Source organism: Callithrix jacchus, chromosome 12, assembly GCF_049354715.1.
Source record: "Callithrix jacchus isolate 240 chromosome 12, calJac240_pri, whole genome shotgun sequence".
Lineage (NCBI taxonomy): Eukaryota > Metazoa > Chordata > Mammalia > Primates > Cebidae > Callithrix > Callithrix jacchus.
Genome location: NC_133513.1, coordinates 35425406 through 35451049, shown reverse-complemented (window position 1 = coordinate 35451049; position 25644 = coordinate 35425406). Strand labels below are relative to the sequence as shown.

At 49.7% G+C, this 25644-nt stretch overlaps 1 protein-coding gene across 7 annotated transcripts in view; it reads right to left on the bottom strand.

The window, feature by feature from the left end:
* Positions 1-984: 984 nt before the first annotated feature.
* LOC144578486 (uncharacterized) overlaps positions 985-25644 on the bottom strand; it is a 29383-nt gene continuing 4723 nt past the window's right edge. The window contains exons 4-7 of one of the 7 annotated variants that reach the window (XR_013524341.1): positions 25501-25644; positions 2015-24839; positions 1890-1946; positions 985-1699 (exon numbers count right to left, since the gene is read on the bottom strand). Coding sequence is in view for 2 of the 7 variants with exons in the window: in XM_078343935.1 (XP_078200061.1) it covers positions 1588-1699; positions 1890-1946; positions 25501-25644 (313 nt within the window). In the remaining 5 variants the exon portion in view is untranslated. Of the gene's footprint in view, positions 1700-1889; positions 1947-2014 lie in introns of all 7 variants that reach the window. The other 6 variants (XR_013524344.1, XR_013524342.1, XR_013524345.1 and 3 more) reach the window with 6 other exon arrangements.

Below are 25644 nucleotides of genomic sequence, written 5' to 3'. Positions count from 1 at the left end.
AACAGAATAATTTTAAATCATGTATTAAGCCTAACATGCCTTGGCAAACCATAAATCTTCATTTGTATACTCTTGTCAGCTTGTAAAATGACATACTACCTGATTTTGCTGGCAACAACAAAGAACATTTACATTTTCATCGTGCTTAATTTACAGAAGTTTTCATTTTCTTTTTTCACCCCATGACAAGAATTCATGACTCTAAAGCACTTAGACTCTCATCATATTATTTTTGTAGAGAAATAGCACAAAGCAATAAGATTTTTTATATCTGCTAGCAGGGAGTTTGTAATTTATGTATCAGAACAACTATTTAATTTGTTCTAAGTTATCTGCTGCAATGCTTTCCTAAAATCATCAGATTTGCTTTTTTACGATGTGCTAGTACGTGAACCCAGGTGAAGAAAGAAGTTTGAGACCTCATTTAACATGGGCTTTTATTACTTTTCTGGGCATTGAGATCATAAAAATACCATCAAAACTATGTTAAAGTGCATTGACTGAATTTTTTAAATAACTATAATCAAAAACTTACAATTTAATTATTTTTGTCAAAACAAATGTTTTATAATTAATATTTTCAAGAGACAGGGTCATGCTGTTGCTCAGGCTGCAATGATAAGGTGTAGTGTCTGGTCACTGGCACCATCATTTCACAGTACATCCTTGAACTCCTGGGCTTAAGTAATCTTTCTGCCTCAGCCTCTGGAGTAGCTGGGACTACAGTTGTGCATTACTGCACCTGGCTTTTGTGATTTTCCCCTAGTAAAAACTAGTCAAAACCTAGATAAGTTTCTTAATAAGTCAAGCATAGTTGAACTATTTTTTTCCTTACCAACTCTGTAATTGATACTCCTTGTCATTATTGGATTCACTTTGAGGTCCCCAAAAATAGACTCTTACTATGAGTGAAATCACATGAACATGTTACCCGGGCGATCCTTGGTTGTCTTCGTGGAAGAAAGAATTTCCACTAAACACCAATTTGTAAATAAAGAGAAGTTTTATTGGGAAAGTACAAATACACTCCAAGAGAGGAGGGGGCTGACCCTGCTGGAAACATCCCCATGACATTCTGCATTGTTATCTTCTATTGCCTCAGTTATTTCTTTGCCCAGTTCTCACCAAAGTTCGGGGGATCCTCCCTTACTGTGCTTAATGCACATGCATGGGAAACAATCAATATAAATCCTTCCTAATGGTGGCACTGCATACTACCACCACCCCGGGAATGTATAGCAGTCAATTTTGTACTCATTGTGCCTGCTCAGCTCTCAGGAATTCCCCTTCACCACCACCCTGGGAAGGTATAGCAGTCAATTTTGTACTCATTGTGCCTGCTCAGCTCTCAGAAATTCCCCTTTGCCTTTTTTCCTTATCATGATCTAGTTAACAACATTCTGACAGTTTGAAGATGGAGTACTGAGCATCCAAAGAGGTGTTCTGGGGGATTCTTTCCAACATAGATACAGACTGTCTACTCTTACATTTCTCCCTCAAGTGTTTGGGACCCAGAAATCTTTTGGGAGATAGGGCAGATGTCATTCTCTGTAGCTACTTCCTGCTGAAAACAGGCATCGAGGGTCTTCAGGGTCCTTCCTCCTTGCTTGCTGTCATGGTGAGGAGGTTTTGACGATTGTTGTCTCTTAGAAGATTTTGCCCGTGCTGTCCAGAGGAGACATATAGGGACTTGGTTGTCCTGGAGGGAAAGAAAGAGGTTGATATCCCCATCACAAGACCATTTGAAATCTGATGGTTTCTAGGTGGGAGGAAATAAACTGAGAAGATTCAGAGAGCAAGGCTCAGAAAGGAGAAGGAAGATAGAGGCCAGGGGTACCAGCAAAGGGAAGAGCTATGAGAATGAAGACCAACTCTTAATATCCCTTTACCAAAGATGAGAGGCCTGGTCTATAAGATCTCTAATGTGCTCCTGGACCTTCTCTGATCTGTTAACAGAAAAATACAAGAATTATATTAGAAATCTGAAAACTAAAGAAAAGATACCATAACTAACCTTTGATAAGTAGTTCTCCATTCTGATATTTGAAGACAATGAGCTTGACGTAGGAATCCTTAAGTCTTCTCTTGGATTACGTATTCTGTTGAGACCTAAACTGTCATTAAACTTTCCACTGAAAGGTGAATCTAGGACTGGCATCATAGTATATGTGGCCAATCAATATCTGGTCTGTTCCTTCACTAGAAGTTTGGTAGTAAAATCTGCTAGAATTTCCTTCTGTAAGACTGCAAAACATAAATGCTGAGTGTTTATTTTTTCCCAAATGATGTCTAAATAATGTGTGTGCTGTTTAAAAAGTCACCATGAATGAATGAAATATACTACAAGTAATGTGTCTCTTTTCCATGTCCATCTGCTCTGAGCTCCAGCTGGCTTGGAGCTCCAATCACTCTGAGCTCCATTTTGCTCTGAGCATCAGCTGCCCAGAGCTCCATCTTACCCTAAGCATCATCTTTTCTGAGCTCCATCTTCTCCAAGCTCCCAAGCTTGGATCCAATCACTCTGAGTACCGTCTTGCTCTGAGCATGATCTACTCCAAATTCCAATGGCTCAGAGCAATGTTTGGAGTGCCAATCACTCTGAGCTCAATTTTCCTGTGAGCATCATCTTTTCTGAGCTCCATCTTACACTGAGCAACATCAGCTGCAAGCTCCATCTTGCTTGGAGATCCTTCTTGCTTCAAGCTCTATTTATTCCAAGCTCCACGTGCTCCAAGTTTCATCTTGCTCAGAGCTCCAATCACTCCAAGCACTACCTTTCTGTGAACACCATTTGCATAGACATTTATCTTACACGGAGCTTCATCTAGTCAGAGATCCATTTACTCTGAGCTCCATCTTGCTGGGAGTTCTAATCACTCTATGCTCCATCATGCTGGGAGATCCAATCACTCCCAGCTCCATTTTGCTCTGAGCACCATCTGGTTGGAGCTCATCTTACTCTGAGCAACATGTGCTCTGAGCTCCACCTTGCTTGGAGCTGTTAATCACTATGGGCTCCATTTTGCTCTGAGCTCCAAAACCTAGCAACATCTCCTCCAAACTCCATCTTGCTTAGAGCTCATTTTTGCTCAGAGCTCTATCTACTCCAAGCTGCATCTTACTCAGAGCTCCAATTGTTCAGAGCAATGTTCAGAGTGCCAATCACTCCGAGCTCCTCTTAACTCTAAGCACTATCTGCTCTGAGGTCCATCTTACACCAGCAACATCTGCTCCAAGCTCCATCTTGCTTGGAGCTCCTTGTTGCTCAGAGTTCTATCTGATCTGAGCTCCAACTGGTTTGAAACTCCAATTACTCCAAGCTCTATCTTGCTCTGAGCACCATCTGCTTGAAGCTCCATCTGCTCTGAGCTCATCTTGCTTAGAGCTCCCATCACTCTGAGCTCCATTTTGCTCTGAACACCATCTGCTCAGTTTCATCTACTTGGAGTTGCATTTGCTTCAAGCTCCATCTTTCTCAGAGCTCCAATCACTCCAAACTCCACCTTGCTCTGAGCGCCGTCTTCTCGGAGCTCCATCTTCTCCTAGGTCCACCTTGCTAAGATTTCCAGTCACTTCCAGCTCCATTTTGCTCAAAGCACCGTCTGCTCAAAGCTCCACCTTACTACTGTGAGCAGCATGTCCTCTGAGCTCCATCTGGCTCTGATCACCATCTGCCCTGAGCTCCACCTTACACCAAGCAACATTTGCTCCAAGTTCCATTTTGCTTGGAGCTCCTTTTTGTTCAGAGCTCTGTCTGCTCTGAGCTCCATCTTCCTTGGAGCTCTAATCTGAGCTCCATCTAAAACCAAGCACTGTCTATTCCAAGCTCCATCTTGCTTAGAGCTCCTTCTTGATCAGAGATCCATCTTGCTCATAGTTCCAACTGCTCAGAGCAATGTTCACAGTTCCAATCACTTCAAGCTCCAACTTGCTCTGAGCTCCATCTTACACCAAGAAACAACTTCTGCAAGCTTGATCTTATTTGGAGGTATTTCTTGCTCAAAGCTCTATCTCGTCCTAGCTCCATCTTGCTCAGAGTTCCAATCACTCTGAGCTCTATCTCACTTTAAGCACCATCTGCACAGAGCTTAATTTTTCTCAGAGTTCTGATCATTCTGAGGTTCATCTTGTTCTGAGCACCATCTACTTGGAGCTCCAGATTGCTCTGATTACCATCTGCATGGAAGCAATTTCTGTGAGCCCCATCTGTTCTGAGCTCTAATCACTCTAAGCTCCATCTTGCTGTGAGTACTAAATGCTTAGAACCCCATCTTGCTCTCAGCACCATCTACTCTGAGTTCCATCTTGTGCGGAGCACAATTTGCTCAGAGCGCCATCTTGCTCTGAGCACCATCTGCTCTGAGTTCTATTGGCTCCATGCCCAATCTTGTTCAGAGCTCCATCTTGTTCAGAGCTCAATCTGCTTAGAGCTCCATCTGCTCTAAGCTCTATCTCATGGTTCCATCTGCTCTGACCTCCATCTGCCCTGAGCTCAATCTGGCTTAGAGCTCCATCTGTGCTGAGCTTCATCTTCCTCAGAGCTCCATTTGCTGAGAGCTCCAACTGCTCTGAGCTCTACCTTGCCCAGAGCTCCATCTGCTCAGAGCTCCATCTTGCTCAGAGCTCAGTCTGCTCTGAGCTACATCTTGCTAAGAGCTCCATCTGCTCTGAGCTCCATCTTGTTCAGAGCTCCATCTGCTCTGAGCTCCATCTTGTTCAGAGCTCAATCTGCTAAGAGCTCCATCTGCTCTAACCTCTATCTTGCTCATGGCTCCATCTGCTCAGAGCTCCATCTGGCTTAGAGCTCCATCTGCGCTGAGCTCCATCTTCCTAAGAGCTCCATCTGCTGAGAGCTCCAACTGCTCTGAGCTCTACCTTGCCCAGAGCTCCATCTGCTCTGAGCTCCATCTTGTTCAGAGCTCAATCTGCTAAGAGCTCCATCTGCTCTGAGCTCTATCTTGCTCATGGCTCCATCTGCTCTGAGCTCCATCTGGCTTAGAGCTCCATCTGCGCTGAGCTCCATCTTCCTCAGAGCTCCATCTGCTGAGAGCTCCAACTGCTCTGAGCTCTACCTTGCCCAGAGCTCCATCTTGCTCAGAGCTCAGTCTGCTCTGAGCTACATCTTGCTCAGAGCTCCATCTGCTCTGAGCTCCATCTTGTTCAGAGTTCAATCTGCCAATAGCTCCATCTGCTCTAAGCTCTATCTTGCTCATGGCTTCATCTGCTCTGAGCTCCATCTGCCCTGAGCTCCATCTGGCTTAGAGCTCCAACTTCCTCAGAGCTCCATCTGCTGAGAGCTCCAACGGCTCTGAGCTCTACCTTGCCCAGAGCTCCACCTGCTCAGAGCTCAATCTTGATTAGAGCTCAGTCTGCTCTGAGCTCCATCTTGCTCAGAGCTCCATCTGCTCTGAGCTCCATCTGCTCTGAGCTCCATCTTGTTCAGAGCTCAACTGCAAATAGCTCCAACTTCTCTAAGCTCTATCTTGCTCATGGCTCCATCTGCCCTGAGCTCCATCTGGCTTAGAGCTCCATATGCTGAGAGCTCCAACTGCTCTGAGCTCTACCTTGCCCAGAGCTCCATCTGCTCAGAGCTCCATCTTGATCAGAGCTCAGTCTGCTCTGAGCTACATCTTGCTCAGAGCTCCTTTTGCTCTGAACTCCATCTTGTTCAGAGCTCAATCTGCTAATAGCTCCATCTGCTCTAAGCTCTATCTTGCTCATGGCTCCATCTTCTCTGAGCTCCATCTGGCTTAGAGCTCCATATGCTGAGAGTTCCAACTGCTCTGAGCTCTACCTTGCCCAGAGCTCCATCTTGATCAGAGCTCAGTCTGCTCAGAGCTCCATCTTGCTCATGGCTCCATCTGCTCTGAGCTCCATCTGCTCTGAACTCCATCTGCTCTGAGCTCTATCTTGCCCAGAGCTCCATCTTGCTCAGAGCTCCATCTGCTCAGAGCTCCCTCTTGTTCAGAGCTCCAACTGCTCTGAGCTCCATCTTGCTCATAGCTCTATCTTGCTCATGGCTCCATCTGCTCTGAGCTCCAACTGCTCTGAGCTCTACCTTGCCCAGAGCTCCATCTGCTCTGAGCTCCATCTTGTTCAGAGCTCAATCTGCCAATAGCTCCATCTGCTCTAAGCTCTATCTTGCTCATGGCTTCATCTGCTCTGAGCTCCATCTGCCCTGAGCTCCATCTGGCTTAGAGCTCCAACTTCCTCAGAGCTCCATCTGCTCAGAGCTCCAACGGCTCTGAGCTCTACCTTGCCCAGAGCTCCATCTGCTCAGAGCTCAATCTTGATTAGAGCTCAGTCTGCTCTGAGCTCCATCTTGCTCAGAGCTCCATCTGCTCTGAGCTCCATCTTGTTCAGAGCTCAATCTGCAAATAGCTCCATCTTCTCTAAGCTCTATCTTGCTCATGGCTCCATCTGCTCTGAGCTCCATCTGCCCTGAGCTCCATCTGGCTTAGAGCTCCATATGCTGAGAGCTCCAACTGCTGTGAGCTCTACCTTGCCCAGAGCTCCATCTTGCTCATAGCTCTATCTTGCTCATGGCTCCATCTGCTCTGAGCTCCATCTGCTCTGAGCTCTATCTTGCACAGAGCCCCATAAGCTCAGAGTTCCATCTTGCTCAGAGCTTCATCTGCTCAGAGCTCCAACTTGCTCAGATCTCCATCTGCTCATGGCTCCATCTGCTCTGAGCTCTATCTTGCCCAGAGTTCCATCTGCTCAGAGCTCCATCTTGCTCAGAGCTCCATCTTGCTCAGAGCTCCATCTTACTCAGAGCTCCATCTGCTCAGAGCTCCATCTGCTCTGAGCTTCATCTGCTCAGAGCTCTATCTGCTCTGAGCTCCATCATGTTCAGAGCTCCAACTGCTCTGAGCCCCATCTTGCTCAGAGCTCTATCTTGCTCATGACTCCATCTGCTCTGAGCTCCATCTGCTCTGAGCTTTATCTTCCTCAGAGATCCATCTGCTCAGAGCTCCATCTGCTCTAACCTTTTTCTGGCTCTGAGCTCCATCTGCTCTGAGCTTTATCTTGCTCAGAGCTCCATCTGCTCTTAGGCCCGTCTTCCCCAAAGTTCCATCTGCTCAGAGCTCCATCTGCTCTGACCTCTATGTTGCTCATGGCTCCATCTTCTCTGAGCTCCATCTGCTCTGAGCTCTTTCTTGCTCAGAGCACCATTTGCTCTGAGCTCCATCTTCCTCAGAATTCCATCAGCTCAGAGCTCCATCTACTCTGAGCTTTATCTCACCCAGAGGTCCATCTGCTCAGAGCTCCATCTTGCTAAGTGCTCCATCTGCTGAGCTCCATCTTACTCAGAGCTCCATCTGCTCTGAGCTCTATCATGCTCATGGCTCCATCTGCTCTGAGCTCTATCTTGCCCAGAGTTCCATCTGCTCAGAGCTCCATCTTGCTCAGAGCTCCATGTGCTCAGAGCTCCATCTGCTCTGAGCTCTATCTTGCCCAGAGTTCCATCTGATCTGAGCTTTATCTTACCCAGAGCTCAATCTGCTCAGAGCTCTATCTTGCCCAGAGCTCCATCTTGCTCAGAGCTCCATCTGCTCAGAGCTTCATCTTGTTAAGAGCTCCACCTGCTCTAAGCTCCATCTTGCTCAGCTCTATCTTGCTCATGGCTCCATCTGCTCTGAGCTCCATATGCTCTGAGCTCTATCTTGCACAGAACTCCATCTGCTCAGAGTTCCATCTTGCTCAGAGCTTCATCTGCTCAGAGCTCCATCTGCTCTGAGCTCTATCTTGCTCATGGCTCCATCTTCTCTGAGCTCCATCAGCTCTGAGCTCTATCTTGCCCAGAGTTCCATCTGCTCAGAGCTCCATCTTGCTCAGAGCTCCACGTGCTCTGAGCTCCATTTTGCTCAGAGCTCCATCTGCTCTGAGCTTCATCTGCTCTGAGCTCCATCTGCTCTGAGCTCTATCTTGCCCAGAGTTCCATCTGCTCAGAGCTCCATCTTGTTCAGAGCTCCATCTGCTCTGAGTTCCATCTTGCTCAGAGCTTCATCTTGCTCAGAGCTCCATCTGCTCTGAGCTCCATCTGCTCTGAGCTCTATCTTGCTCATGGCTCCATCTGCTCTGAGCTCGAACTTGCCCAGAGTTCTATCTGCTCAGAGCTCCATTTTGTTCAGAGCTCCACGTGCTCTGAGCTCCATCTTGCTCAGAGCTCCATCTGCTCAGAGATCCATCTGCTCTGAGCTTCATCTGCTCTGAACTCCATCTGCTCTGAGCTCCATCTGCTCTGAGCTCTATCTTGCCCAGAGTTCCATCTGCTCAGAGCTCCATCTTGTTCAGAGCTCCATCTGCTCGGAGCTCCATCTTGCTCAGAGCTCCATGTGCTCTGAGCTTCATCTTACTCAGAGTTCCATCTGCTCTGAGCTCTATCTTGCTCATGACTCCATCTGCTCTGAGCTTTATCTTGCCCAGCGCTCCATCTGCTCAGAGCTCCATTTTGCTCAGAGCTTCATCTGCTCAGAGCTCCATCTGCTCCAAGGTCCATGTTTCTTGGAGCTCCATCTGCTCTGAGGTTTAACTTGCTCAGAGCTCCATCTGCTCAGAGCTCCATCTTCTCTGAGCTTTACCTTGCCCAGAGCTCCATCTGCTCAGAGCTCCATCTCGCTCAGAGCTCCATCTGCTCAGAGCTACACCTTGCTCAGAGCTCCATCTTGCTCAGAGCTCCATCTGCTCTGAACTCCATCTTGCTAATGGCTCCATCTGCTCTGAGGTCCAACTGCTCTGAGCTGTATCTTGCTCAGAGCTCCATTTGCTCTGAGCTCCATCTTCCTCAGAGTTCCATCTGCTCTGAGGTTTATCTTGCCTAGAGCTCCATCTTGCTAAGCGCTCCATCTGCTCTGAGCTCCATCTTTCTCAGAGCTCTATTTGCTCTGAGCTCCATCTGCTCTGAGCTTTATCTTGCCCAGGGCTCCATCTGCTCAGAGCTCCATCTTGCTCAGAGCGCCATCTTCTCTGAGCTCCGTCTTGCTCAGAGCTCCATCTTCTCTGAGCTCTATCTTGCTCATGGCTCCATCTGCTCTGAGCTCCATCTGCTCTGAGCTTTATCTTGCCCAGAGCTCCATCTGCTCAGAGCTCCATCTTGCCCAGAGTTCCATCTGCTCAGAGCTCCATCTTGTTCAGAGCTCCATCTGCTCTGAGCTCTATCTTGCTCATGGCTCCATCTGCTCTGAGCTCCATCTGCCCTGAGCTCTATCTTGCTTAGAGCTCCATCTGCTCTAAGGTCCATCTTCCTCAGAGTTCCATTTGCTCAGAGCTCCATCTGCTCTCATCTTTACCTTGCCCGGAGCTACATCTGCTCAGAGCTCCATCTGCTCTGAGCTCTATCTTGCCCAGAGTTCCATCTGCTCAGAGCTCCATCTTGTTCAGAGCTCCATCTGCTCTGAGCTCTATCTTGCTCATGGCTCCATCTGCTCTGAGCTCGAACTTGCCCAGAGTTCCATCTGCTCAGAGCTCCATCTTGCTCATAGCTCCATCTGCTCTGAGATATATCTTGCTCATGGCTCCATCTGCTCTGAGCTTTATTTTGCTCAAAGCTCCATGTGCTCAGAGCTCCATCTTGCTCAGAACTCCATCTGCTGAGCTCTATCTTGCCCAGAGTTTCATCTGCTCAGAGCTCCATCTTGCTCAGAGCTCCATGTGCTGTGAGCTCCATCTGCCCTGAGCTCTATCTTGCTTAGAGCTCCAACTGCTCTAAGCTCCATCTTCCTCAGAGTTCCATCTGCTCTGAGTTTATCTTTCCCAGAGCTCCATCTGCTCAGAGTTCCATCTTGCTCAGAGCTCCATCTGCTCTGAGCTCCATCTTGCTCAGAGCTCCAACTGCTCTGAGCTTTATCTTCCTCAGAGCTCCATCTGCTCTTAGGTCCGTCTTGCCTAGAGCTCCATCTGCTCAGAGCTCCATCTGCTCTGACCTCTATCTTGCTCATGGCTCCATCTTCTCTGAGCTCCATCAGCTCTGAGCTCTATCTTGCCCAGAGTTCCATCTGCTCAGAGCTCCATCTTGCTCAGAGCTCCACGTGCTCTGAGCTCCATCTTGCTCAGAGCTCCATCTGCTCTGAGCTTCATCTGCTCTGAGCTCCAACTGCTCTGAGCTCCATCTGCTCTGAGTTCTATCTTGCCCAGAGTTCCATCTGCTCAGAGCTCCATCTTGTTCAGAGCTCCATCTGCTCTGAGTTCCATCTTGCTCAGAGCTTCATCTTGCTCAGAGCTCCATCTGCTCTGAGCTCTATCTTGCTCATGGCTCCATCTGCTCTGAGCTCGAACTTGCCCAGAGTTCTATCTGCTCAGAGCTCCATTTTGTTCAGAGCTCCACGTTCTCTGAGCTCCATCTTGCTCAGAGCTCCATCTGCTCAGAGATCCATCTGCTCTGAGCTTCATCTGCTCTGAACTCCATCTGCTCTGAGCTCCATCTGCTCTGAGCTCTATCTTGCCCAGAGTTCCATCTGCTCAGAGCTCCATCTTGTTCAGAGCTCCATCTGCTCTGAGCTCCATCTTGCTCAGAGCTCCATGTGCTCTGAGCTTCATCTTGCTCAGAGTTCCATTTGCTCTGAGCTCTATCATGCTCATGGCTCCATCTGCTCTGAGCTTTATCTTGCCCAGAGCTCCATCTGCTCAGAGCTCCATCTTGCTCAGAGCGCCATCTTCTCTGAGCTCCGTCTTGCTCAGAGCTCCATCTTCTCTGAGCTCTATCTTGCTCATGGCTCCATCTGCTCTGAGCTCCATCTGCCCTGAGCTCTATCTTGCTTAGAGCTCCATCTGCTCTAAGGTCCATCTTCCTCAGAGTTCCATTTGCTCAGAGCTCCATCTGCTCTCATCTTTACCTTGCCCGGAGCTACATCTGCTCAGAGCTCCATCTGCTCTGAGCTCTATCTTGCCCAGAGTTCCATCTGCTCAGAGCTCCATCTTGTTCAGAGCTCCATCTGCTCTGAGCTCTATCTTGCTCATGGCTCCATCTGCTCTGAGCTCCATCTGCTCTGAGCTCGAACTTGCCCAGAGTTCCATCTGCTCAGAGCTCCATCTTGCTCATAGCTCCATCTGCTCTGAGATATATCTTGCTCATGGCTCCATCTGCTCTGAGCTTTATTTTGCTCAAAGCTCCATGTGCTCAGAGCTCCATCTTGCTCAGAGCTCCATCTGGTGAGCTCTATCTTGCCCAGAGTTTCATCTGCTCAGAGCTCCATCTTGCTCAGAGCTCCATGTGCTGTGAGCTCCATCTGCCCTGAGCTCTATCTTGCTTAGAGCTCCAACTGCTCTAAGCTCCATCTTCCTCAGAGTTCCATCTGCTCAGAGCTCCATCTGCTCTGAGTTTATCTTTCCCAGAGCTCCATCTGCTCAGATTTCCATCTTGCTCAGAGCTCCATCTGCTCTGAGCTCCATCTTGCTCAGAGCTCCATCTGCTCTGAGCTTTATCTTCCTCAGAGCTCCATCTGCTCTTAGGTCTGTCTTGCCTAGAGCTCCATCTGCTCAGAGCTCCATCTGCTCTGAACTCTATCTTGCTCATGGCTCCATCTGCACTGAGCTCCATCTGCTCTGAGCTGTATCTTTTTCAGAGCTCCATATGCTCTGAGCTCCATCTTCCTCAGCGTTCCATCTGCTCAGAGCTCCATCTACTATGAGCTTTATCTTATCCAGAGCTCCATCTGCTCAGAGCTCCGTCTTGCTAAGTGCTACATCTGCTGAGCTCCATCTTGCTCAGAGCTCCATCTGCTAAGAGCTCCATCTGCTCTGAGCTCTATCTTGTTCATGGCTCCATCTGGTCTGAGCTCCATTTGCTCTGAGCTCTATCTTGCCCAGAGAACCATCTGCTCAGAGCTCCATCTTGCTCAGAGCTCCATGTGCTCTGAGCTCCATCTTGCTCAGAGTTCCATCTGCTCAGAGCTCCATCTGCTGAGCTCCATCTGTTCTGAGCTTCATCTGCTCTGAGCTCCATCTTGCTCTGAGCTCTATCTTGCCCAGAGTTCCATCTGCTCAGAGCTCCATCTTGTTCATAGCTCCATCTGCTCTGAGCTCCATCTTGCTCAGAGCTCCATCTGCTCAGAGCTCCATCTGCTCTGAGCTTTATCTTGCTCATGGCTCTATCTGCTCTGAGCTCCATCTGCCCTGAGCTCTATCTTGCTTAGAGCTCCATCTGCTCTAAGCTCCATCTTCCTCAGAGTTCCATCTGCTCAGATCTCCATCTGCTCTGAGCTTTATCTTACCGAGAGCTCCATCTGCTCTGAGCTCCAGCTTGCTCAGAGCTCCATCTGCTCTTAGCTCCATCTTGCTCATGGCTCCATCTGCTCAGAGCTCCATTTTGTTCAGAGCTCCAACTGCTCTGAGCTCCATCTTGCTCAGAGCTCTATCTTGCTCATGGCTCCATCTGCTCTGAGTTCCATTTGTTCTGAGGTCTATCTTGCACAGAGCTCCATCAGCTCAGAGTTCCATCTTGCTCAGAGCTTCATCTGCTCAGAGCTCCATCTTGCTCATATCTCCATCTGCTCAGAGCTCCGTCTGCTCTGAGCTCTATCTTGCTCATGGCTCCATCTGCTCTGAGCTCTATCTTGCCCAGAGTTCCATCTGCTCAGAGCTCCATCTTACTCGGAGCTCCATGTGCTCTGAGCTCCAACTTGCTCAGAGTTCCATCTGCGCAGAGCTCCATCTGCTCTGAGCTCCATCTGCTCAGAGCTTCATCTGCTCCGAGCTCCGTCTGCTCTGAGCTGTATCTTGTTCAGAGCTCCATTTGCTCTGAGCTCCATCTTCCTTAGAGTTCCATCTGCTCAGAGCTCCATCTACTATGAGCTTTATCTTGCCCAGAGCTCCGTCTGCTCAGAGCTCCATCTTGCTAAGTGCTACATCTGCTGAGCTCCATCTTGCTCAGAGCTCCATCTGCTCAGAGCTCCATCGCTCTGAGCTCTATCTTGTTCATGGCTCCATCTGCTCTGAGCTCCATTTGCTCTGAACTCTATCTTGCCCAGAGTGCAATCTGCTCAGAGCTCCATCTTGCTCAGAGCTCCATGTGCTCTGAGCTCCATCGTGCTCAGAGTTCCATCTGCTCTGAGCTCCATCTGCCCTGAGCTCTATCTTGCTTAGAGCTCCATCTGCTCTAAGCTCCATCTTTGTCAGAGTTCCATCTGCTCAGAGCTCCGTCTGCTCTGAGCTTTATCTTACCCAGAGCTCCATCTTGCTCAGAGCTCCATCTGCTCAGAGCTCCATCTTGTTCAGAGCTCCAACTGCTCTGAGCTCCATCTTGCTCAGAGCTCTATCTTGCTCATGGCTCCATCTCCTCTGAGCTCTATCTTGCACAGAGCTCCATAAGCTCAGAGTTCCATCTTGCTCAGAGCTCCAACTTGCTCAGATCTCCATCTGCTCATGGCTCCATCTGCTCTGAGCTCCATCTGCTCTGAGCTCTATCTTGCCCAGAGTTCCATCTGCTCAGAGATCCATCTTGCTCAGAGCTCCATCGAGCTCAGAGCTCTCCATCTTACTCAGAGCTCCATCTGCTCAGAACTCTATCTGCTCTGAGCTTCAACTGCTCAGAGCTCCATCTGCTCTGAGCTCCATCTTGTTCAGAGCTCCAACTGATCTGAGCCCCATCTTGCTCAAAGCTCTCTCTTGCTCATGGCTCCATCCGCTCTGAGCTCTATCTTGCACAGAGCTCCATCAGCTCAGATTTCCATCTTGCTCAGAGCTTCATCTGCTCAGAGCTCCAACTTGCTCAGATCTCCATCTGCTTAGAGCTCCATCTGCTCTGAGCTCTATCTTGCTCATGGCTCCATCTGCTCAGAGCTCTATCTTGCCCAGAGTTCCATCTGCTCAGAGCTCCATCTTGCTCAGAGCTCCATGTGCTCTGAGCTCCATCTTACTCAGAGTTCCATCTGCTCAGAGCTCCATCTGCTCTGAGCTTCATCTGCTCGGAGCTCCATCTGCTCTGAGCTTCATCTGCTCTGAGCTCCATCTGCTCTGAGCTCCATATGCTCTGAGCTCTATCTTACCCAGAGTTCCATCTGCTCAGAGCTCCATCTTGTTCAGAGCTCCATCCGCTCTGAGCTCCATCTGGCTCAGAACTCCATCTGCTCTGAGCTCCACCTTGCTCAGAGCTCCATCTGCTCAGAGCTCCATCTGCTCTGAGCTCTATCTTGCTCATGGCTCCATCTGCTCTGAGCTCCATCTGCTCTGAGCTTTATCTTGCCCAGAGCTCCATCTGCTCAGAGCTCCATCTTGCTCAGAGCTTCATCTGCTCAGAGCTCCATCTGCTCCCAGGTCCATGTTTCTTGGAGCTCCATCTGCTCCCAGGTCCATGTTTCTTGGAGCTCCATCTGCTATGAGATTTAACTTGCTCAGGGCTCCATCTGGTCAGAGCTCCATCTTGCTCAGAGCTCCATCTGCTCAGAGCTACATCTTGCTTACAGCTCCATCTGATCAGAGCTCAATCTGCTCATCTGCTCTGAGCTCCAACTGCTCTGAACTCTATCTTGCTCAGAGCTCCATTTGCTCTGACCTCCATCTTCCTCAGAGTTCCATCTGCTCTGAGGTTTATCTTGCCCAGAGCTCCATCTGCTCAGAGCTCCATCTTGCAAAGCGCTCCATCTGCTCTGAGCTCCATCTTGCTCAGAGCTCTATCTGCTCTGAGCTCCATCTGCTCTGAGATTTATCTTGCCCAGAGCTCCATCTGCTCAGAGCTCCATCTTGCTCAGAGCTCCATCTTCTCTGAGCTCCGTCTTGCTCAGAGCTCCATCTGATCTGAGCTCTATCTTGCTCATGGCTCCATCTGCCCTGAGCTCTATCTTGCTTAGAGCTCCATCTGCTCTAAGCTCCATCTTCCTCAGAGTTCCATTTGCTCAAAGCTCCATCTGCTCTCACCTTTACCTTGCCCAGAGCTCCATCTGCTCTGAGCTCCATCTGCTCTGAGCTCTATCATGCTCATGGCTCCATCTGCTCTGAGCTCCATCTGCTCTGAGCTTTATCTTGCCCAGAGCTTCATCTGCTCAGAACTCCATCTGCTCCAAGGTCCATGTTTCTTGGAGCTCCATCTGCTCTGAGGTTTAACTTGCTCAGAGCTCCATCTGCTCAGAGCTCCATCTGCTCTGAGCTCTATCTTGCTCATGGCTCCATCTGCTCTGAGCTCCAACTGCTCTGAGTTGTATCTTGCTCAGAGCTTCATCTGCTCTGAGCTTCATCTGCTCTGAGCTCTATCGTGCTCATGGCTCCATCTGCTCTGAGCTCCATCTTGCTCAGAGCTCCATCTGCTCAGAGCTCCATCTGCTCTGAGCTCTATCTTGCTCATGGCTCCATCTGCTCTGAGCTTTATCTTGCTCATAGCTCCATCTGCTCAGGGCTCCATCTGCTCTGAGCTCCATCTTGCTCAGAGCTCCATCTGCTCTGAGCTCCATCTTGCTCAGAACTCCATCTGCTCTGAGCTCCATCTTGCTCAGAGCTCCATCTGCTCAGAGCTCCATCTGCTCTGAGCTCTATCTTGCTCATGGCTCCATCTGCTCTGAGCTTTATCTTGCCCAGAGCTGCATCTGCTCAGAGCTCCATCTTGCTCAGAGCTTCATCTGCTCAGAGCTCCATCTACTCCAAGGTCCATGTTTCTTGGAGCTCCATCTGCTCTGAGGTTTAACTTGCTCAGAGCTCCATCTGCTCTGAGCTCTATCTTGCTCATGGCTCCATCTGCTCTGAGCTGTATCTTGCTCAGAGCTCCATTTGCTCTGAGCTGCATCTTCCTCACAGTTCCATCTGCTCAGAGCTCCATCTGCTCTGAGTTCCATCTCCTCTGAGCTCCATCTGCTCTGAGCTTCATCTGCTCTGAGCTCCATCTGCTCTGAGCTCCATCTGCTCTGAGCTCTATCTTGCCCAGAGTTCCATCTGCTCAGAGCTCCATCTTGTTCAGAGCTCCATCTGCTCTGAGCTCCATCTTGCTCAGAACTCCATCTGCTCTGAGCTCCATCTTGCTCAGAGCTCCATCTGCTCAGAGCTACATCTTGCTTAGAGTTCCATCTGATCAGAGCTCAATCTGCTCTGAGCTCCGTCTTCTCATGGCTCCATCTGCTCTGAGCTCCAACTGCTCTGAACTCTATCTTGCTCAGAGCTCCATTTGCTCTGACCTCCATCTTCCTCAGAGTTCCATCTGCTCTGAGGTTTATCTCGCCCAGAGCTCCATCTGCTCAGAGCTCCATCTTGCAAAGCGCTCCATCTGCTCTGAGCTCCATCTTGCTCAGAGCTCTATCTGCTCTGAGCTCCATCTGCTCTGAGCTTTATCTTGCCCAGAGCTCCATCTGCTCAGAGCTCCATCTTGCTCAGAGCTCCATCTTCTCTGAGCTCTGTCTTGCTCATGGCTCCATCTGCCCTGAGCTCTATCTTGCTTAGAGCTCCATCTGCTCTAAGCTCCATCTTCCTCAGAGTTCCATTTGCTCAAAGCTCCATCTGCTCTCACCTTTACCTTGCCCAGAGCTCCATCTGCTCTGAGCTCCATCTGCTCTGAGCTCTATCTTGTTCATTGCTCCATCTGCTCTGAGCTTTGTCTTGCCCAGAGCTCCATCTGCTCAGAGCTCCATCTTGCTCAGAGCTCCATCTGCTCCAAGGTCCATGTTTCTTGGAGCTCCATCGGCTCTGAGGTTTAACTTGCTCAGAGCTCCATCTGCTCAGGGCTCTATCTTGCTCATGGCTCCATCTGCTCAGAGCTCCATCTGCTCTGAGCTCCATCTTGCTCAAAGCTTCATCTGCTCAGAGCTCCATCTGCTCCAAGGTCCATGTTTCTTGGAGCTCCATCTGCTCTGAGGTTTAACTTGCTCAGAGCTCCATCTGCTCTGGGCTCTATCTTGCTCATGGCTCCATCTGCTCAGAGCTCCATCTGCTCTGAGCTCCATCTTGCTCAGAGCTCCATCTGCTCTGAGCTCTATCTTGCTCAGAACTCCATCTGCTCTGAGCTCCATCTTGCTCAGAGCTCCATCTGCTCAGAGCTCCATCTGCTCTGAGCTCTATCTGCTCTGAGCTTTATCTTGCTCATGGCTCCATCTACTCAGGGCTCCATCTGCTCTGAGCTCCATCTTGCTCAGAGCTCCATCTGCTCTGAGCTCCATCTTGCTCAGAGCTCCATCTGCTCTGAGCTCCATCTTGCTCAGAACTCCATCTGCTCTGAGCTCCATCTTGCTCAGAGCTCCATCTGCTCAGAGCTCAATCTGCTCTGAGCTCTATCTTGCTCATGGCTGCATCTGCTCTGAGCTCCATCTGCTCTGAGCTTTATCTTGCCCAGAGCTGCATCTGCTCAGAGCTCCATCTTGCTCAGAGCTTCATCTGCTCAGAGCTCCATCTGCTCCAAGGTCCATGTTTCTTGGAGCTCCATCTGCTCTGAGGTTTAACTTGCTCTGAGCTCCATCTGCTCTGAGCTCTATCTTGCCCAGAGTTCCATCTGCTCAGAGCTCCATCTTGTTCAGAGCTCCATCTGCTCTGAGCTCCATCTTGCTCAGAACTCCATCTGCCCTGAGCTCTATCTTGCTTAGAGCTCCATCTGCTCTAAGCTCCATCTTCCTCAGAGTTCCATTTGCTCAAAGCTCCATCTGCTCTCACCTTTACCTTGCCCAGAGCTCCATCTGCTCTGAGCTCCATCTGCTCTGAGCTCTATCTTGCTCATTGCTCCATCTGCTCTGAGCTTTGTCTTGCCCAGAGCTCCATCTGCTCAGAGCTCCATCTTGCTCAGAGCTTCATCTGCTCAGAGCTCCATCTGCTCCAAGGTCCATGTTTCTTGGAGCTCCATCGGCTCTGAGGTTTAACTTGCTCAGAGCTCCATCTGCTCAGAGCTCCATCTGCTCTGGGCTCTATCTTGCTCATGGCTCCATCTGCTCAGAGCTCCATCTGCTCTGAGCTCCATCTTGCTCAGAGCTCCATCTGCTCTGAGCTCCATCTTGCTCAGAACTCCATCTGCTCTGAGCTCCATCTTGCTCAGAGCTCCATCTGCTCAGAGCTCCATCTGCTCTGAGCTCTATCTGCTCTGAGCTTTATCTTGCTCATAGCTCCATCTGCTCAGGGCTCCATCTGCTCTGAGCTCCATCTTGCTCAGAGCTCCATCTGCTCAGAGCTTCATCTGCTCTGAGCTCTATCTTGCTCATGGCTCCATCTGATCTGAGCTCCATCTGCTCTGAGCTTTATCTTGCCCAGAGCTCCATCTGCTCAGAGCTCCATCTTGCTCAGAGCTTCATCTGCTCAGAGCTCCATCTGCTCTGAGCTCCATCTGCTCTGAGCTTTATCTTGCCCAGAGCTCCATCCGCTCAGAGCTCCATCTTGCTCAGAGCTTCATCTGCTCAGAGCTCCATCTGCTCTGAGCTCCATCTGCTCTGAGCTTTATCTTGCCCAGAGCTCCATCTGCTCTGAGCTCCATCTTGCTCAGAGCTCCATCTGCTCAGAGCGCCATCTTGCTCAGAGCTTCATCTGCTCAGAGCTCCGTCTGCTCCAAGGTCCATGTTTCTTGGAGCTCCATCTGCTTCCAGGTACATGTTTCTTGGAGCTCCATCTGCTATGAGGTTTAACTTGCTCAGAGCTCCATCTGCTCAGAGCTCCATCTTCTCTGAGCTTTACCTTGCCCAGAGCTCCATCTGCTCAGAGCTCCATCTTGCTCAGAGCTCCATCTGCTCAGAGCCCCATCTGCTCTGAGCTCTATCTTGCTCATGGCTCCATCTGCTCTGAGCTCCATCTGCTCTGAGCTTTATCTAGCTCATAGGTCCATCTGCTCAGGGCTCCATCTGCTCTGAGCTCCATCTTGCTCAGAGCTCCATCTGCTTTGAGCTCCATCTTGCTCAGAGCTCCATCTGCTCAGAGCTCCATCTGCTCTGAGCTCTATCTTGCTCATGGCTGCATCTTCTCTGAGCTCCATCTGCTCTGAGCTCTATCTTGCTCATGGCTCCATCTGCTCTGAGCTCCATCTGCTCTGAGCTTTATCTTGCTCACAGCTTCATCAGCTCAGAGCTCCATCTGCTCTTAGCTCTGTCTTGCTCAGAATTCCATCTGCACAGAGGCTCCATATGCTCTGAGTTTTAGCTTTCTCAGAGCTCCATCTTGCTCAGAGCTCCATCTGCTCCGAACTCCATCTGCTCTGAGCTTTATCTTGCTCTGAGCTCCATCTGCTCAGAGCTCCATATGCTCTCAGCTCTGTCTTGCTCAGAGCTCAATTTTGCTCAGAACTCCATCTGCTCTGAGTTCCATCTTCCTCAGAACTCCATCTGCTCTGAGCTCCACATTGCTTAGAGCTCCATCTTGCTCAGAGCTCCATCTGCTCAGAACTCCATCTGCTCTGAGCTCTATCTTGCTCAAGGCTCCATCTTCTCTGAGCTCCATCTTGTTCAGAGCTCCATCTGCTCAGAGCTTCGTCTGCTTTGAACTCCATCTTGCTCAGAGTTCCATCTGCACAGAGCACCATCTGCTGTGAGCTTTATTTTGCTCAGAGCTCCATGTCCTTTGGGCTCTATCTTGCTCAGAGCTCCATGTGCTCTGAGCTCCATCTTGCTCAGAGGTCCGTCTGCACAGAGCTCCACCTGCTCTGAGCTTCATCTTGCTCAGAGTTCCATCTGCACAGAGCTCCATCTGCTCTGAGCTTTATCTTGCTTAGAGCTCCATCTGCTCTGAGCTCTATTTTGCACAGAGCTCCATGTGCTCTGAGCTCCATCTTGCTCAGTGCTCCAAGCACTCTGAGCTCCATCTTGCTCTGAGCACCATCTGCTCAGAATGAACTTATATGGATTCATTAGAATTTGGTTTAGCTGCATAAGTAAAACAAATGATATTAGTGGATTTACTTTTTTATCACATAAAACATGTTTGAAGGGAGAGAGTTCTGGGGTGGGATGGCAGCCCCATGGTCAATCCTGTCTCAGGCTTTTAGCTTTTCGCTTTGCCATCCTCAATGCTTGATTTCCATGTTATGGTCTAAAACGGCTGCTGGAACTCCAGCCATTACAACTGCATTCTGGGAAGAAGGGAGGGAGGAAGAAGGGAAAGAAGGAGAAATAGAGTAAGGGAGAAAGGAAAAAGAATCCTTTTCTTTCTTTTTAAAAAAGACTTCCTTAAATAATAGCTTATAGTAATTTATCTCTATCATTGTCCACAACTGACCTGGCCATACAGGATACTGGAAAATCTACTATTACAGTGTAGGCAGCAATGTGCCTTGAACTAAGTTCAGTTACTAAGATAGAGGGTTGGGATAGGCAGCTAGCAATTTTTCTTATACTAACATTTCATTATTATTTTTTAAGTGGCTGGTCCCAAAGGCTTACAAGAAAAATTAATAAAAATTAATAATTGACTTTGGAGCTTTTTTTTTTTTTTTGAAGTAACGCTGCAATCTTGAATTCAGCAGGAAACAAGCAGGTAAGTGTGTGAAATGATGATTCCAGCCCCCCAACCTTCCTAGTATTCCCATTACCAATATTCACTGATTCCAAGCTACACATTTAAAACATACAAAAAACTGTTCTGAGGCCAAAGAACAGCATGTGTAGTTTGGTTTGCTGCCACCAAGGGATGAGAGAGCTTGTGCATGGTCACGCATTGTGAATGACAGGCCCACAAACAAGCTGAGCTCACTGGAGTCGGGTGTATTCGTGTATTTTCCCTCATCCTTTTCAACGCTCCCAATATAAGTTATATAAAGAAAAAAACACTGAATTCAATATATTTCACTACAAAGTATTACACTGAATCTACGACTTTATACTCTTCAAGCATTGCAATTCTTTGAATGGCCAGTAGAGACAGAAAGGTAATGCTGGAAGGACCTTAGAGATTGTCCAGGCTGGGTGCCTCCTTTTCCAGAGGAAGAAACTGTGACGGGGAGAGGTAAAGCAGCCTGCCCAGGCTCAAGAGTGATACCATCTCTTGACTCCCAGGCTCGTTCCATTCTAGCCCCCTTGGGGCAGCAGTTGTGTCTGGGGGACCCCTTGGCATTGGAAAAACTACACAGAACAGCCACCTAAGACTTCAGTGACTGCCAGTGAAGTGTAGAACAAAAATATGGAATGAGCATTTTTCCCAGCACCCTTGTGATTAAGGAGAGCCACAGGGGTTCTTCAGAGCTATTGGGCAGCTTTGCCATTCCAAGTGGCCCAGCAGGGATGCTGGACAGAGTCACCAGGGCAGGTGTAGCCTGGGCTCTGGAGCAACTCATGGGCAGTGGAAGCACTAGCAGGATGCTACAGGGAACATCAGAGGGATCTGGGGGAGGGGTTTCCTGTTTCTCCACATCACCAGTCTCTTGGTTCTCCATGAGTTAGTTCTACATTTCTCCGGGGGTGGGGGGGGGTGTGTAAGAATACAGGCAACTGAACTTTCCTCCCAGAAATTCTAAACTAGAAGGTCTGGGTAGGGCACAGAAAATTGTATTTTTACCATGTGTCCCTGGAGATGCTGAGGCAGCCATCTTGCTACTACCTGAGGACAACTGATCAGGAAGCTCTGCACCAGATGACTCACAGAAAGCCCTACCACCATCCCAGTGCTGCTCTTGTCTGGGAAGACTACTCGGCAAAGAACTGTGATCCATTCTGCCTTGCTATAATTAATGGGCCCTGTGATTAGAAGTTCTTCCTCAGCCTCAGGCTCCCCTACCTCCCACTTTCAGTGTCTTTTTTCCCCTGGTAATGGGAAGCCAGTCTCCCTGTGCAAACCCTCCACAAACTGGAAGCCTATTACTAGGTCACCTGTCAGCCTCTCTGTCCCAGTTAAATAATCCCCATTCCTCTCACCACTTATCCACGCTCCCATTTTCCAACCCAACAGTCATTTCCCTGCTTTTCTCTAAATGCTCTCCCAGTTCTCTCCAGTCCCCCCGCATTGTCTTTGTTCCTAATTCTTCCCTTTAACAGTTTGTGTCTTGTGAGATTAAAAAGAAATTCCTGCTCCAAAAGGATTCGAAGGCTGTTTTGACAAGATTAATTTAAGAAACTTCCCTGCAGCATCACAGCAATCTGGAAAAGAGGGCAGGTTGCATAAGAAAGTCTAAGGAAGGTAGTACAATAAATACTCCATTGTCTCCATGGCAACACAGCCCAAAAGTTTTCTGGATGCCCACACAGGCAGGAAGGTCTGAAGATCCACCTGCTGGCTCACTGGAAAGCCACGAAGGATGGCTTAGCTTTCCCTCCATTCACATGGTAGAGATCAGGGCAGGCTGGTACTACCCAAAAAAACAAGGAAGTGGGAGAAAACAGAATCAAATGTGAGAACCAGAGAGCAAAGAGAAGTAGTGTAGGAGATGGGTGGGTCATCACTGACCCCTGCTGACAATGGCAACCATTTAAACCATAAGCAGAAATTCACTTTTGAGATTTTTAAGGACGTCAAAAAGCCTTCTCAAGGAGATGATATGAAAAATCAGCCAGGCAATGTGGAAGGAGAAAGAAAGGAAGTGTGACCAAGAGTAGAACACAACGCAAGACAAAGTTCAGTGGCTGCTGCAGACCTATTTTCTCCAAAGAACAGAAGGAAAGGGAGAAGACAGCAGAGGGAAGAGAAGGCAGCGGAAAAGGTGGAAATCAAGTGAGAATCTGCCTTCCCAGCCTTGGTGGTCCAGAAAATACAGCACATGTACACCATGAAATACTATGCAGCCATAAAAAAGAATGAGTTCATGTCTTTTGCAGGGACATGGATGAAGCTGGGAACCATTACTCTCAGCAAACTAACACAGGAACAGAAAACCAAACACTGCATGTTCTCATTTATAAGTGGGAGTTGCACAATGAGAACACATTGTTACAGGAAGGGGAACATCTCACACCGAGGCCTGTCTGGGGTAGGGGAAAGGAGAGGGAGGGCATTAGGATAAATACCTAAAGCATGCGGGGCTTAAAATCTAGATGACAGGTTGACACCTGCAGCAAACCACCATGGCACATGTATATCTGTGTAAAAAACCTGCATGTTCTGCACATGTACCCCTGAACTCAAAGTAAAACTTAAAAAATATTTTTAAAAAGATCAGCCTGGGCAACATGGCAAAACCCTGTCTCTATGATATATACAAAATAATAATAACAATTAACAGGGAGTCGTAGTACACACCTGGGAGTGGGGGGCTAAAGTGGGAGGGTCATGTGAGCCCATGTAGGTCAAGGCTGCACTGAGCCATGATCATGCCACTGCACCCCAGACTGAAGAAAAGAGTAAGACCCTGTCTTGAGGAAAAAAAAAATGACGGAAGAGGAAGGTAGGAGAGTTAGGAGTGAGATTTGAAGATGCTACACCATTGCCTTTGAAGATGGAAGAGGGGCTATGAGCTAAGGAATGCAGGCAGCCTCTACAGAAGTTGGACAAAGCAAGGAAACAGATTCTTCCCCAGCATCTCCAAAGGAATGTAGCCCTGACAATATCCTGATTTTATCCTAGTAAGATGTATTTCAAACTCAAACCTCCAGAAATAAAGATAATAAATTTGTATTAAGTGGCTAAGTGAGTGGTAATCACTACATCAACCACAGAAAACTAATATAAAAACTAAGAGGCACATTTGTTTCCCATTACCCACAGTGTAGCTTTCTGCAGTTTCAGTTCCCTGTGTACATCCCAAAAATATCAGATGGAAAATTCCAGAAATAAAACATTCAGTTTTCATTTGCGTGCCATTCCATGGAGCATGATGAAATCTTACACCATCCCAATTGCCCCGCCTGGGGCCATGAATTTCCCTTTGTGTAGCCTATCCACACTGTCTACACCACCAGTTCTGTCAGGCACTCAGTAGCTGGCTCAGCTACCAGACTATTGCAGTACATGCAGAGGGCAGCAGCGGTGGCAACCCTGGGCACTGGCCCCAGTAGCATGGAACCCAGGACCAGATACTGCCACAGTCAGCCCGCAGGTGCAGGAGGGCAGGAGGCACTCAGTCAAAACTCTGTGGCTGCACAGTGCCCAGTGCCCACAAACCTGTGCTCTGGGCCAGGCCCAAGGAAAAGTGGACCCTCGGGCAGGATGGCAGTACACTCTGCGATCCTCATGCCCTCGGGGAGCAGCCCTACCAGAATCTGCTATGGGCTCAGCCACAGCTGCCACCTAGAAATGGTGCAAGTCAGTATCAGTGGCAACCCCTGGCCCTGTCCTCCACCACCAGCAGCAGGAAACCCAGGGCCAAATGTCACCATGGTGCCTAATTTAGGTGGTCGGCAATGCAGCTGCAAGGGAGTGGAAACCGGCCTTCAGCCTTATCCTGGCGGAGGCTTCAGTGGGCCCAGAGCCCAGGACCCCACACTCTGGGCTTGGGCAAAGGAAGCACAGATCTTAGCATGGGGGGAGGTGCCTTGGGTGACTCCCAGGCTGTCTGAGACCAGCCCTGTGGCCTTCCGTGCATTCTGCTGCACCTGCCACTTATAGATGGCATGCGGCAGCAGTGGTGGCAACCCTTGATCCTGCCCATCTCCACCAGCAATGGAGACCCAAGGGCCAGACCCTGCTGTGGCACTTTAATCAGGTCTCGCAGCAGGAGGAGGACTGGTGCCCAGTCGTGCCCCAGTGGCTGCAGGGTACCCAGCACCCACAACCAGCACCCTGGACCAGGGCCAAAAAGGAAAAGGAGGAGGGCAGGAACCGGCGCTCAGCCCCACCCTCGAGACTGCACAGCACCCAGCGCCCAGACCCCACACTCTAGGCAGGGGCAAGGAAGATGGATCCTAGGTGGTGTACTGGGCAATTCTCAGGCCATCTAGAGCCAGTCTCTGCCTTGGGCTCAGCTGCAGCTGCCACCTGCACATGGCCATGCAGCAGCCACAGTGACAACCACTGACACTGCCCTCCTGCTCCACCACAGTGAGGATCCCAGGGCCAGAAGTCTCCGCAGCTCGTCACACAGGCAGTCGGCCCTGCTCCTGCAGGAAAGCAGGATTTGGCCAGTCGGCCTCGAGGATCCAGCAGCTGCACAGCACCCAGCAACCACTACCCATCGCTCTGTGCATAGGCCAAGAAAGAGGGGCCCTAGGCTGGGAGGAAAGTCTGGACAGCCCTCGGGTCTTCTGGGACTATCCCTGCCAGCCAATGCCATGGGCTTAGCTGCAGCTGCCCCTTGCATATGGTGCACATCAGCAGCGGTGGCAATCCTGGATATGCATACAGCGGCCAGCAGCACAGAACCAGGGGCCAGATGCCACCGTGGCCCTAACGGAGGCAGTGAAGCCCCAGCTACAGGAGGGCAGGAAGTGGCACTCAGCCCCATTCCAGTGGCCGCAGAGTGTAGAGACCTGCAGCCCAGCACTCAGGGAGCCACCAAAGAGGAGCAGATCCTAGGCTGGGAGGGGAGTATTCTACGACCCTCAGGCCTCACTCAGGTCTGGGACCTGCACTGCCACCCTCTGCCACGGGCTGAACTGCAGCTGCCAACTGCACATGGCGTGGCAGAAGCGGTGGCAACCCCAGCTCTGCCTGCCGTAACCAGAAGCAGGGGACCAAGGGCCCGAGGCCACCTCAGAGGCTGCCACCTGGCTACCTCTGCACCCATGTCCCTGCCCTGGTGGCAGCCAGCCATGCTCCTACCTCTCTGGCACTCTGCAGTCTCCATCGCTGCCACCCACTGCAGCGAGGCGAGCCGTGGTGCCACAGGCTCCAGCCTCCAGCATGCAGCAGATGGCTCTTCCTTCTCCTGGCATGGAGCAGCTGGGCGGGCAAAGCCAGAAAAGC